This window comes from Acipenser ruthenus, chromosome 7, assembly GCF_902713425.1.
Source record: "Acipenser ruthenus chromosome 7, fAciRut3.2 maternal haplotype, whole genome shotgun sequence".
NCBI classification, from domain to species: domain Eukaryota; kingdom Metazoa; phylum Chordata; class Actinopteri; order Acipenseriformes; family Acipenseridae; genus Acipenser; species Acipenser ruthenus.
Window position 1 is genome coordinate 38,694,615 of NC_081195.1, and position 14,388 is coordinate 38,709,002.

At 38.2% G+C, this 14,388-nt stretch overlaps 2 protein-coding genes across 5 annotated transcripts in view; one reads left to right on the forward strand and one right to left on the reverse strand.

Annotated features, from left to right (window-relative positions):
- The window catches only part of LOC117416281 (cAMP-responsive element-binding protein-like 2), a 25,601-nt gene extending 20,635 nt beyond the window's left edge, over positions 1–4,966 (forward strand). Inside the window, exons 4-5 of one of the 2 annotated variants that reach the window (XR_004546522.3) lie at positions 1,279–1,331; positions 1,560–4,966. Coding sequence is in view for 1 of the 2 variants with exons in the window: in XM_034027404.3 (XP_033883295.1) it covers positions 1,279–1,280 (2 nt within the window). In the remaining variant the exon portion in view is untranslated. Of the gene's footprint in view, positions 1–1,278 lie in introns of both variants that reach the window. The other variant, XM_034027404.3, reaches the window with a different exon arrangement.
- The window catches only part of LOC117414903 (probable G-protein coupled receptor 19), a 37,859-nt gene continuing 28,430 nt past the window's right edge, over positions 4,960–14,388 (reverse strand). For all 3 annotated transcript variants that reach the window (XM_059026919.1, XM_034024754.3, XM_034024753.3), the window contains one exon: positions 4,960–11,981. In XM_059026919.1, the coding sequence (XP_058882902.1) occupies positions 10,697–11,947 (1,251 nt within the window). In that variant the 5' untranslated portion in view covers positions 11,948–11,981 and the 3' untranslated portion in view covers positions 4,960–10,696. The remainder of the gene's footprint in view (positions 11,982–14,388) is intronic.

Sequence of the window (14,388 nt, forward strand, 5' to 3'; positions counted from 1 at the left end):
CAAAGAACCCTAGAACTACATCCAGGGATCTGCAGGCCTCTCTCGTCTCGGCTAAGGTCAGTGTTCATGACTCTACCATCAGAAAGACACTGGGCAAAAATTGGATTAATGGCAGAGTAACAAGGTGGAAACCATTGCTCACTAAGAAGAACATGAATGCTCGTCTCAATTTTGCCAAAAAGCACCTGGATGATTCTCAAGAGTTCTGGAACAATGTTCTATGGACAGATGAGTCAAAAGTGGAACTTTTTGGCCGACATGGGCACCATTATGTCTGGTGAAAACCAAACACTGCATTCCACAGTAAGAACCTCATACCAACGGTCAAGCATGGTGGTGGTAGTGTCATGGTTTGGGGATACTTTGCTGCATCAGGACCTGGACACCTTGCCACCATTGAAGGAACCATGAATTCTGCTCTGTATTCGAGAATTCTACAGGAGAATGTCAGGCCATCCGGCCGTGAGCTGAAGCTGAAGCGCAGCTGGGTCATGCAGCAAGACAATGATTTGGAATGGCCTAGGCAAAGTCCAGACCTAAACCCCATTGGGATGTTGTGGTAGGACCTGAAACGAGCAGTTCATGCTCTCAAACCCACAAATGTCACTGAGTTGAAGCAGTTCTGCATGGGCCAAAATTCCTCAACGATGCTGTGAGAGACTAATCAATAACTACAGGAAGCGTTTGGTTGCAGTTATTGCTGCTAAAGGTGGCGTAACCAGTCTAAGAGTCTAAGGGGGTGATTACTTTTTCACACAGGGGCGTTGGGTGTTTCATAACTTTCTTTAATAAATAAATGAAATATGTATCAAATTTTTGTGTTATTTGTTCACTCAGGGTCCCTTTTATCTAATATTAGGTTTTGGTTGAAAATCTGATAACATTCAGTGTCAAAAATATGCAAAAATTCAGAAAATCAGACAGGGAGCAAATACTTTTTCACGGCACTGTATATGTATGTGTGTGTGTGTGTATATGTATATGTATATATATATATATATATATATATATATATATATATATATATATATATATATATACTTTAAAAATGTATACTGTACAGCACAACTAATGTTTTGTAGAGAAATAATAAAAGCTATTTCTCCTAGTGACTTTACAGTACTGTATGCATGAATAAACAGCCATTATTTTATCATTTTCTCTTTAATTGCTGTTCATTTCTCAAACCTGAGCCAAAAGATAATTGAATTGTATGCCAATATATAATTGAATTGTATACCAATGTATAATTTATACTGTATGTTTTTTTTTTTTCAGAAGGAAGATGTTTTTCATCAAAGGAATTGTGAAGAAAGTTTCTTGCATAAACAGTATGTGGGTAAAAAAAAAAAAAAAGACAAAATTCTTCCATATTTTATATTAGATAATATATGTATATGGGATAATGCAATATCTACTATCTTTAGTAGATTGCATGGTAATGAGTTTAATGCTGCTGAAATGTGAAATGTTGTCATTTATTGTGACCTGCTATAATGAATGTGATTTAAAAGGAGTATTTGTTACTGTTTTAAGAGCCTGTTTTTGGTCTTTCCTAGGTACCATTTTCACATCTCCCTCCAGCTGTCAAAATACTGACACCCCGCTATTACTAGCTGGAATTTCTTTCATTTTCACTAAATACAATAACAAGGTGGAACAAGGCCTACAGTAGAGCAGTTTATATGGGTGGAGCTGTTAATATCAGCTGCTCTTTAGATCATTAAAATAGACCTGTGCAGTGAGTATAAAGCTACTCTTCCAAATGTACCAGATTGCTTACAGGTCCATTATGAACCAGATCAGGTTTGCTTTTCCCCATGTACCTGTGAAGTTTTACTGTCGAGATCATTTGACCAGCTTTTGACCAATTCCACAACTACAAGATTACTTATAAGTGGTAAACAGCTCAAGTTTCATGTTATTGAATAAAATATATCTCCACATTGCTCTATTAGCTCAAACAGTGGCAATTTTAAATATTTCTTTAACAGGGGGATAGGTGGTGCTGTGCCTTTGAGAATATAAGTAAGGTAACACTTACAGTGATATTATATTGTTCAAAAGTTTGAAGCATTCCAAAACAATGTTATTGTCTTGTGTGGTCTGTTTGGGGCTGTAAACCCACAAATGAATGTATATTTATGTAGGGGGTGGGATTTGACCACAATTTCTGGTACCTATTGTTACAAAAGTTTCCTGCAAACTGATATATCTGAATGCATTGACATCACCAATAACTGATCAGTAGCACCCTGGGGCCATATTACAAAAGCATCCTAAGTGACATTCTTATCTTATCTTCAGAGATAGAATGTCCTCACTACAAGTTTAGGAGAGTTGATATTACAGAAAATGCTCTCCTAACTTATTTTCCTATCTTAATCTAAGATAGGAAATAGCATATTACAGAACGTTCCTAACTTGGTCATTACCTAAGTTTCTTTCCTAACATTTAGGACTCTGGGGAACCTTTCTTATCTGTTGGTTAGAAAAAGAACATTTTTAGTTTGCAAGATCTGAACAAACCGTACACAGCATGGAGTTTGAATTTGACACACTTACAAGTTACTGTCGGTGATTATGATTATTGATATTTCAAACTTTACTGAGTAATAAGATATGAAGCATTCTGTGTTGATTCTGCTGTGTTATTGTATTATACAGTGAGATGCACCATTGAACTATAACCAGCAGCTCATATATGTAATGTAACTCGAAAAATACAAGTTTGGACTCTTTAATGCACAAAATTATATTACTGTACACAGTTTCTTTCACACCAGACACACAAACATATCACAATACTCTTATTATTTTTAGCTTTACTTTAGCCTGTGAGATAGTATTGTGTGTTGGCATTCCTAATTAAAATATAATTTTGTTCATGACTGAAATTGAATAAGTATGGCTTCATTTTTATTATTATTTTTTTTAAATAGCGGTATTTATGTATTGTTGTTAACTAGATTTTATTGTAGATTTTTCTGCGATCAAATCCTTATTCTTTTCCTGAGTAAAATTTTGAGCCCTGTATTTCTTTGCCACAACTGAATCGAGTTTAGATGCCGTCATTTAAAAGCACGTCTAGTCTGGTGACAGTTACCTGAAACTCGAGCTGTAACCTGCTCTATTCAGACTCGATCAGTCGTTTATGGATAAGATTGTGACTAGACAGGATTTCCTAACTAATGTTAGGATGGGGGAGACACTTTGGAAATTGTAGACAATGCTGACTTAGGAAATGCTTCTGTAATACCAAGTTAGGAAAAATCCTATCTTAGCCATGAAAGATAAGATAGGAAAGCAAGTTAGGAAATTGTTCTGTAATACGGCCCCAGGTACTGATATGATACCAGTGTGATACCATTGGTATGCCAAAATATGAAAATGTTAGCAATGTCTTTGTTCTACCATTGAATGATAGCACAGGAAGAAAGTGTTTTGAAAGTATGATCGTAACTATTGTATTGTCAGACAATGGCCATTCAAGAGAATTTGATAAGTCATGACTAAGACAGCCATGTTGTTTTGGAATTCTAAAACCATCTTTTTTAACAGGCAGGATAGCAGGCTTAGGATTCTCTGTATTTGCAGGTATTTTAACCCAACCTTGCTATTCGATCCCATTCATGCATTTGTATTATGGCTTTAGAGTACTTTGATTTTGATGTCAGTGTGTGTATCATTTTTTGGTTTTGTGTTTTATGGTAAAATATTAATGCACTTTTCAGCGTTTCAAGTACTGTATTTATGTTAACATAAATGTATTTTTATATTGATTGTACTTTATATCAAAGAGAGGACTGTTGTTTTATGCTGTGTAGTCTTTCCTGATGCCTTGATCCTTTACAGTAGAGCTGTGGTCTGCGTCTGAGTAAAAGAAGACCCCTTCTGTGTAGAGGCAAGCTTCATTGCTTCCTCTTGAAGGTTGTGTATAAAGGGAATGGTGCTTGTTCCATTGCTTTTCAATCTTACAGTTTTGTTATAAGACCAACTGATCCAGTATTTTTGGGAGATTAACTTTACATACCATTTGCACATGAGTATACAATTACTTAAAATAATCCTGGGTATTTGATCAGATTACTGCATTGGGTGCCCCAAAAGTCCTGAAATTGAACCACTGCAAAACTGATTTATCTGCATAAAAAGAGTGGTGCATATGTTATTTGAAGCGATGTGCCCAGTTCACAGAACATCACAAATCTATTTAACCGCTGTTTCAACTTGTTTTGATAAACTTAATAAAGTTTAGTATACATTTGGAGCTTACAGTAGTTTTTCTAAAAACTCTTTAACCATAATATGTAAATAAAGCAGTGAAGTGGGGGGGTAGTGTTGGTTTTAAGTTTTCCCCCAGAAAGGTGACACAGTAGATAATTCACTTCCTTTTCACACCTTTAACCTCAGCAAGTCTGTGTAGAAATTGTCTCACTTCACAAGTGAAATGATTGATGGTCTCAGGTTTGTCCCCACTTGAGAAACTGAAGAGCTGAGATGAGGTTCCAGAATTGTGAGGGAAATCTCTCATGATATCTGACTGTAGCCAAGGCCATTGTCCCTTGCATTTCCTGAGCACTAAATTCAATAATAAATAAAAAGCATATGTTTGTGAATAGATAATCAAACCATAGTATGTATTAATTTAAAAATTGGTTTTGTTCTACACAGACTAGCCTGGGTAGTCAAGAAGTCTTCATGCCAGTCTCGTCAAAAGAACAAATCACCTTCTTTTGGATTACTTTTTTTTTTTTTAATAAGTCAATATTAATAAGTTGTCCCTTGCATTATATTTTTTCAATGGAATGTAAATGTATTTAAGAGTATATTGTAAGTGGCAAATGTTATATTTTTACAAGCATTTAAAAATGTTATGAAAATGTATATTTTTTGCTGTTAGAGGAAAGAGAAACTGTAGAATTATATATTACAGTTCATAGCATTAAACTTTGTTTGAAATTAAGAGTTTTGTCTCATTGCTTGTCTACAACCTAGTCTTACAGACCAAAGATCTTTCTTTGATAGGAAAGAAAAACCATAAAGAAAACCCTGTTTGCATCTGAAGAACAAAACAACATTCTTAAGAGACTTTGTGTTCTTTTAATCTTCTGGTTTTCTAGAGCTTGTTTTCACTTTGACGCCATTGAAGCCCGTTTATCATTTGATAGTGTTAGAAGCTCTGTGGTGCAGGTAACAGGCTGCTCTGACTCCACATAGTTTCCTGTGCACAGCAGGTGGGTTCCTATTACATGTAAAGCAATATAATTCATACAATAGGACTAATTGGCTTCACCGGAATGAAATGCCGATATAAGAATGTTTTGGGTCATTCTATGTCAAATCAACCAGTATTGAAACATGTTCCAGCTTCACCATCTTAGACTTACTTTACGTTACAACATTTCATTTTGTATGGTACTTGATGGGACCATACAACATGATATGTAGATCATTTTGAAGAATAGAATTCACTGAAGTTTTCCAACCCAGCTATAGTGACTAACTGTTTGCATCCACAGTTCTCTCTCTTTGCGACCACTTTTGTTTCACTTTGCCTCCACAGTTGGCAGTGGCATAGCTTGGATTCAAACCGACGATCTCCAAGGTATAGGGTGAATCCTGCACTCCGGGCGGAGTGCCTTTACCGGATGTGCCACTCGGGAGCCCCAATCGTGCCTCTTGAATGCTGGTAGATCTGTGTCTTTCCTAATTTCTGGAAGACTGTTTGCAATTGTGCTGCGCCCACAGCTTGAGCCCTGCTGTATCACTGGTATTCTTTAAGACCCAACATGAGAAAGTTTTGAGATCAGTAAGCTACTAGGAATTGTATGTGCATAGATTGGGCCGAATCGCCTCCTCTCATTCATACATTTTCTTATGGTCACGTACTCATCCTAATTTTCATCTATATTTTAGGGTGAACCCAAATCCAATCATGTAGACAAGCCCTAATAAAGTGGCCAGGCAGTGTCGGGGGTTGAGATAAAACATTATTTTAATAAATTGATGAAATCGTTTGCTTTGTGTTCACTATATGGCCCAGAAAAATGACTTTGCTGGTCAGATACTGTAAATGCACGCACATACACATCGGCTATATATTACATACCTGTAGCTAAGTGACTTGATGTGGTAACCCTTGGTCACAAATGCATCATTCATAAATGTAGATTATAATAGCCTGAATAACAGAATTGATTTGCATTTGCTTTTGTTAAAGGACTTTGCTGCTTTCTCTCAGATAAGAGTGATACAGGGAACATAACAAATGTCAGGCCTGCTGCTGCTCGGCAGATTCTGTTTTGATTGAACCCAAAGTCCGACCTCATTCTTAATCTTGCGGCACTCCATTGCCTATTTACTAGCTATTGTTGGTCTGTTGCTAAGGCAATTGTATTTGCATTTGTTAATTGTCATCAAACATTCAACAGCTGTACTGAGTCTAGATAACCTTTACATGGAATACTGAAGGATCAACACAATATTAGATAGTGGTACAAGTTCATCTGTTCCGTGAAATATGATTTTAAATTCCATTATCACTTTCTGTTTATAGTTCTGTAAAACTGAAGCTACAGCAAGCTTAGTATTTGCTGTCTAAGCTGTAACCAACACAGTTCCACTTAATTTCCAACTGTGTTCCCTGGTCTGTGATTATTGTATTATCTAGGGTTAACTTTGTCTCCTTTTAAGAATCACTTAAGAACAAACTTACACATGAGAGGAGGCCATTCGGGGCTACCTGTTTTTTTTTTACTCCCAAAGCAATTAATTTGAACCTCAGGAAGGGGGGATTAGGTAATTCACTCTTCTAGTGCGAAGTCGAACAGAGGTTATGGATGAGATTCTTCAAACATCCATTATGGAGGTAAAGTGGCCATCCATTCGTTTCAATGTACAGTAAAACCTGTAATCCGGCTTCGGTTGGGACCAGAAAATCAAGATGGATTATACAGTGTACTGTATTACAGAGGTACTCTAAAATCTAATACTGTACCTAAAAAAAGCAGTAGGTATAAATTACAAACTATCTGAACAGATAGTGTACATAAAAAGTGTACATACTGTACAGTAGGTGTACAGTCTAGGTATACCCTGTAATTAAGGATTGTATCAATTTTTATTTTACATTTCTCCGTAATGTAAAAAGGATTTTACTGCAGATGTACCATACCTGCTTGACATGTGTCTGTTTATGCAACATACTTGATTATGAATTTGGGGGGAATCACATGACTTAGTGTCGGACTACACAATCAGAGTTACATTGATTTTACGCAGACAAGACTTACAAATAAATCATGCCCGATTCCAGAATAGACAGGTTCCGTGTTGTAGAGCCGATCATGCCATTAATTTCAAAAGAGACCAGGCCGGGAACCACAAATGTTGCCTAATTACACAAAATTACGGTTTGTACAGAATATTGACGAGCTTCAGGGATTTACAACAAAATAATCCCATTGTTGGGTGAAGCTCACAGAACCACAGGGATATGTTTAGAGTTGTAGTTAAAGTTTAAATACCCCAATGGAAATTTATAATTTCTAGAAGTTTCTCGAAAACAAAGACAAAGAGTTTTGCTTTTGTGGATGAGGATGAGGGAAAAAAAAAGTTACAAGAACAAGTAGAAGAATTGTGAGGAAGGTTAATAACAATCCGAGATTGACTGCCAAATATATTCAAAGTGAATTGGCTGCAAGTGGGACTGGGGTTTCCATTTCAACCATAGGTCTCAATGGTTCATTTTCCTTGTCAGGGTATGAACACTTTTAAATTAGCATTTTTGGAGTTTTGCAAAAACAAAATTGCTGAAATAAATAATTGTAGATATCTATTTCTTGAAACTTTTCTTTTCCTCATCCACAAAAGCAAAACTTTTGCTACAAAAGATTTTTCCTAAAATTTTTTGTTTTCGAGAAATGTCTAGAAATTATAAATTTCCATTGGGGTATGTAAACTTTTGACTACAACAGTATCCTTGTATTCTTCATGTTCATAGGTAAGTACATGCAAAAATATATTCCTGTAATATACGTTATAACACTTTCCTGATGCTTTTATAAAAACACACAGCCAGTTGTTCCCTCTTGGTGCAAACAGTGCTGTAAAAAAATTACACTGGAAATAAAGCCATGGAAAAATCAAATAAGGCTACTTCACTCATGCATTACTGTCCAAAAGTAACACAGGACATAAAACACTGTGATAATATATTCTGATTAAATTATTCTATTGGTAATTCTGCTGTGGGTAGCTTATTTTCCACAATACATTTATTGAAATGTTTAAAATAAGTAAAAGAACAAAAGAGGTGGCCATTCTGCCAGTCAGTGTTCGTCCGATTTTAGTAGATAAAACCATATTTAGCCTGCTCTTAAAGGGTGAAAAATAAAGTCTGAATATTCCCACATGAATTGTAAGCTTGTTTCCTCAGCGAAGTCTGAGCTACTACCATATATTCTTCATCTGAACTTCTTAGAGTAATTGTTGCTAACAAAATAGTTCCATAAATTGTATTTGCAATAAACTTCTTTCCTGTCAATAACCAATCAGCTGCTTCCCCTATTGACTGGTATACTTTCAGCCAGTAACATGTCTTGCTGGAAGGACAGTGGGTACTTTCTTTAACCTAGTGTAGTACCATGTATCTGTTTTAAAAAGAAAATATGTTTTCTATAATGTGTTTCTTCAATAACTGGACAATTGAGACCTATGTAGTTAATGTAAATGCAAAACTTGTGAACCATTTGTTAGCTACAATTACTTTAATGAAGAGCTATACAATTATATAGGACAGTGTCATCTGGATTGAAGGTGGCCATAAATGTGTTATCTGGGAAGAAATGCTAAAATATGGGCCATTTAAAACACACAAAAATACAATGTTTGGTTAAGGTGCAGTAAGAAGAAATCAGCAGTGACCTGCACAATGGGAGTTTAGATGATGATAACATCGTGTAGATAGAAACAAGCCTGGACAGATATTTTGCTTAACAAATAGAGAAGTGTGGGGAATCAATGGCTCCATGATTTTGTATTAAGTTTTAAGTGAAATTTCCTTTGAGAAGATGAAAATGGAGCCTGTAGTTTAAAAAAGCAAACACTGCTCTATTTTGCACTTCCAAACAAACCCCCACACAAGTGATGATACAGAGAAAGGGCTCGAGGACTATCCCTTAGAAAAGTTTACCACGGTATTCTTGCACAGTTTTTACCATCATTTACACTGGTTTGCCATGTTTGCCTCCCTGGTGTTGCTAACACTTTGCTTTTACTGTGGTAAACTTTTATACAGGATGGAGCAGATGTACTAAGCTTTTGGTCGAGTGCTAAGTTGCTCCCCTTTTACAATTAAGGGTAAAAACGATTTAGAAATACTAAAATAAACATTTTGAAGAAAAAAACTTTTGTCATTGAATTTATCAAGTTTAGTATTTCTAAATTCAGCACTATTGAGTGTTCTATATTGATGAAGGATACCAACTTCAAATATTTAACACAATCTTTTTGTAAGCTCAATTATTGTACCCCTCTTTTTCTCCCCAATTTAGAATGTCCGATTTTCATCATAGCAATCCCCACAGTAGCTCAGGAAAACTGAAGGTCAGTGGGCACCCTGGTACCCCGACCAAGCTAATGGCCTCTCTAAACCCAGGAGCTTTATAGTGGCTATCAGGGAGCTAACAGTCCTTGGAGGACTAAGGCCTGCTTTTTGAGCGCACCAGACACCTACCTAGTAGAGTCCACTATAGCGCAGTGATGAGAAAGTCCCAGATCATTTTGCCTCCCTAACCTGCGGGAGTGCCAAAGCCAATGCTTGCTCCCTGTTTAATCCCAAGTGAAGACAGGCAACTTCACACAGCCAGGAACTATGTGTGGGCAATCTCAGGGACCCTATAAGATAATGGTATTTGATTGTGAAATGTACATTTTAATAGAATATTTATAATGAGGCAGCAAAAATAATTTGTCTTATGGATAAGCCATAATGTAAGACAGAGAAATAGGATATTTTGTAGGAGCATAAAATGCTAGTTAATCTCAAGATAAACTTTAACTGTATATAAAACAGGAGGTATAGTCCTCTATTTACATGCAGTTCTTTTGATTTGGGATGAGTATTTAAATGGTCACAAAAATCAAAGACAGGTTCACAATATTAAAAAATGTAAATTAATAAAACAAGGCAGTAAATCATAAATACATTTAGCAAAACAGCATAGCATCTGATTTATGTTGAAGGGTACAATTTTAAAATGAGTGCCATGTTTTCCCCCTATTTTTTCTAAAACAGCAATTATTTAAACTAGAAACAACTTAGTTGCAGGTAGAAGTAGTTGAATTGACAGCTTCTTGTAGTTCAGGAGTGTGGCTACAGCTCCCCTCTTTCCAATTTAATACAACCTCTTCAAGGCAGAGGTTGTCTTTCCTAAAATGCTTTCTTTTTCCATTATGTGGCCTTGGTTGCTCCTCAGTAGAAGGAGGATCAAGACAGACTGGACGCAATAACCCTTGGCTAAACTGTCTTGACATTCCAGTAACTATTCTTTCTAAAACATATTATACCAGTGAGAGACTGGGAGGCTCTGCTCTTTCAACAAAAAAATGGTAAAAGATCAGATCTTTTTATTGTTGTTGTTGTTATTGTTGTGCATATCACTTGTCAAGAGCAGTCACTAGTTTTGAATTTTCACACAAATGTATTAGGAGGGTTTGAATTGATAGGCCAGGCCATTTTTTTCTCTTTCGCTTCTCTATCAAAGGTGTCATATATGGAGTCTTTGGTGATAGCCTTTGCATCTGCTGGAATCTCTGCTATGCCCACATAGTTCTGTTTTGCCATCCGTGAGCTTGTGGTGATGGTGTAGGCATTGCTCCGATAGCATTTCATAGAGGACGTGCAAAAGGTCTCTTTCATGCCGCGCCGAAAATTAGCATTGTAGATGGAGTAGAGAGTGGGTTTGGAGGCCGAAGAGCTGAAAGCTAGCCAGGTGACGGCCATGAAAACCAGAGCGTTCTGTCTCAAATTCGTCTCTTTGGGGTGCCAGAGTTGAGCTATGTAAAAAGGCATCCAGGAAATCAAAAACACTAAATTGAGCATCAAGAACATTTTGATTGTTTTGACTTTAGTCCTCGGCACTATATTCATGGTCCTCCTTACTGTCCTGCCATCAGTGCCTATTCTCCAGATGTACTTGACAACCTTCTGATAAAACAAGATGATCAGTGTGGAAGGGACCAGAAATCCCACCAGCAGATGGACCATGCCATAGAAGATCCCTTCCCGGGTGCCCGGGAGGAAGAAGTTGCAATGGTTGTCCCACTCTGAGCCATAGAAAAAAAAGTTAGGGGACACAAAGGCAGCATCGAAGATCCAGGAAGCTATGATCATTTTCTTGGCTTTCTCCCGGGACACTTTGAAGCTTAAGGGGTAGACGATGGTGTAGAACCTGTCCATGCAGATTGAGAGCAGGACATAGATCTGGACACCAGGGGAAAGATGCTGGACATAGCGCACCAGTTTGCACATCACACTGCTCAGCATCCAGTGTCCAGAAGTCACTTGGAGAAGCACAAACGGGGTGCTCCCCAGACTGATGAGCAGATCTGCGCAGGCCATGGAAACCACAAAGTCGTTAGTGGTGGATTGAGTCCTACGACTGCGATGGATCACCAGGCAAACAAGTGCATTCCCAAAAACAGACAACAGCCATAATATTCCAAAGACCAGGCTGGTTGCTGCCACCTCTCCTGCCGTGAGCTCGTAGGTGGGAACATACGAGGTGTTCCTTCTGTTGTTATCTACATAGTAATTCACAGGGCTGATGATAGCTGGGGGTGTGGAATTCTCTCTTTGGCTGGAATTGTGGAACAAGAGGAATGTTAGGAGGGTTGAATCCAGGGAGGGTTTGATGTTATCCATTTCCTGGACATAAACCATTGTTGGCCTTGTTTTTTAAATTTAAAAATCGGATCTAGGGGGGAAAAGAGAAGAAGAAAATGAAACGTCTTAATATTGATACACACGGTGAGTATGCAAAAACAAGTCCAATATTCCAACCTGTCACCTATGACGAACCATGAGGAGGTTTCTTTTCAGTGACCCAAACCAGTGGATGCTGCCAAGCTACCGAACTTTGGAAAACAGCCTGGAGTTCTCCACTTGGCCTTGTCTTGTACTTGACCAGTAGGGACACTGTGGTGTGGAGAACCAAGCCCAGATTATTTAACTCCCTAGTCCATGAGCTCAAAGGTAAATGCAGTGCTCCTTGTGGACCCCCATCCAAGATCGGCAACTTGTTGTGCCCAAGGTTTGGAACCACTCCGATCCCTCTTAATTCTTCGGTTTAATTATTCCTCCTGACACGCTGTAGGCTTCCACCCCTATTACAACTCACAACTTTCCTTCAAAGGAAAGGCAATTCCCTTATAAATTGGGTAGAGTCTGAACCCTGTTTCCCAAATTAACACCCATGGACTCCTGTAGTGTTTGGACAGGCTCTGGTTCTGTGTCTCCAGTCTTAGGTCACAAGTAAATTAAGTTTGTTGAGAGATGGCCAGGACTGAAATAGCAGACAGGGTAATGGGTATGGATTGAAGTGTACAATAGAGCCATGACTGGAAACCTAACTGTACTGGTTCCCTTGTGTTATGGTGCAGCAAACTCTCTTCTCCAGACCTCAGAGTCATCACACCAGAAACCCAGTCTTTGATAAGGAAGCACCAACCAACCAAACTGACTGTATCAAATCCTATCTGATCTGCAATCTTGCCTATTGTGATGGGAATCGACTGTCAACATGATGAAGTAGCTTTTATTTAAAGAAGTAATACCAGGAATGCTGTCTGCATAACCAGTTCATCAGTGTATGCTAGGTTTTAATTTATTCTATACAGTCTGCTACCACTTTTGTATTTTCTTGAAATTCACTAAAACAAATATGGCTGGTTCCACTGACCTCGATTAGCACTAATCATGGACTACCTGATGTTACCCTAGGAGTGTGTTTTAGACCTAGCAGAAGTTACTCTGAATACAGTGAGGGTAGGTCAAGCTTTTAAACAGGTAATTGTGTCATAACCATCATGTCTTGCAGCCTATGGGAATTATGCTTCAGTGAGGATTCAATTAAATGAAAAATACTTTTCTGACGAGCAAAGTGTACACAGCACAATTTCAAGAACAATTTTGTTTTCACCAATGACAGATATAGAGAAAATACAGGCTGGCTTTTGTAAATATAAGACTTTGAATGCTCACAGCTTCTTTCTCAGTAATGATTCAGTGATTAAAATGACCAGGGAAGCTCTGAGTAGCTTTGAAGGATTCTAACAGATCTTGTATGGTGTGAAATACTATAACTATCATATTCTTCCTCTGTTTAGATTAACTTAGGGTCATTGTTCTGCTTCAGTCATCACATCCTGGTGGCTTTTTAAAACTCAGAAGTTTTGAACACCCCGTACAGCAGAATGGAACCACTAAGCTGCCACCCTGCAACATTCTGCCCCAGTGAATGTAAGACCCATGTTTGTTCTAAGTGGTATTTCTTACTGGTGTATTTCTTACAGCCATTGCAGAGTGTTGCAGGGGAGCAGGTTAATGGTTACACCTGGCATACCGGATGAACTTGTAAGTTAAACATGTTATGAAGAGAATCTAAACAACAGCAAGAACACAATATAAGATAAATCTGATATGGTATTATCATACCCACACTATAGCTCTTTAGGGTTTTAATAACTACCATTTAGCAGAGATCAATTGTAATCAAAGTGGACATAAGAAAATAAGGATTAATAATGCACATGAGGGGTTCCCGAGTGGAGCATCCAGTAAAGGCACTCTGTGTGGAGTGCACGATGTGCCCTATAGCCTGGAGATCGCAGGTTCAAATCCAGACTATGTCACTGCCGACCGTGACCAGGGGTTCCTAAGGGGCGGCGCACAATTGGCCGAGCGGCGCCTGGGTCGGCAGGGGAATCCACGGTTCACCACGCACCAGCACCCCTGTGGCTGATTGGGTGCCTGCAGTTCTGCAGTGGAGCCATCAGATCTGTGTTGTCCTCCGGCACTATAGGTCTGGTGGCCTCGCTGTGGATGCGCAGTGCGAAAAATGACGGATTGACAGGAACACGTTTCAGAGGACACGTGTTCCAGCCTCTGTTTCCCGAGTCACCAGGGGGTTGCAGTAGTGAACCGGGATACAAATAACAATTGGGCATTCCAAATTAGGGAGAAAACCAGGGTAAAAAAACATTGGCAATGACTAAATTTAAACAAAAAAAATAAATAATGCACATGAGTCAGATACTTTGGCTTTGATTTTCTTTCACTTGGAGACTTGGTCCAGGGCCAGCCGACAGGTTAAGCTTGACTGG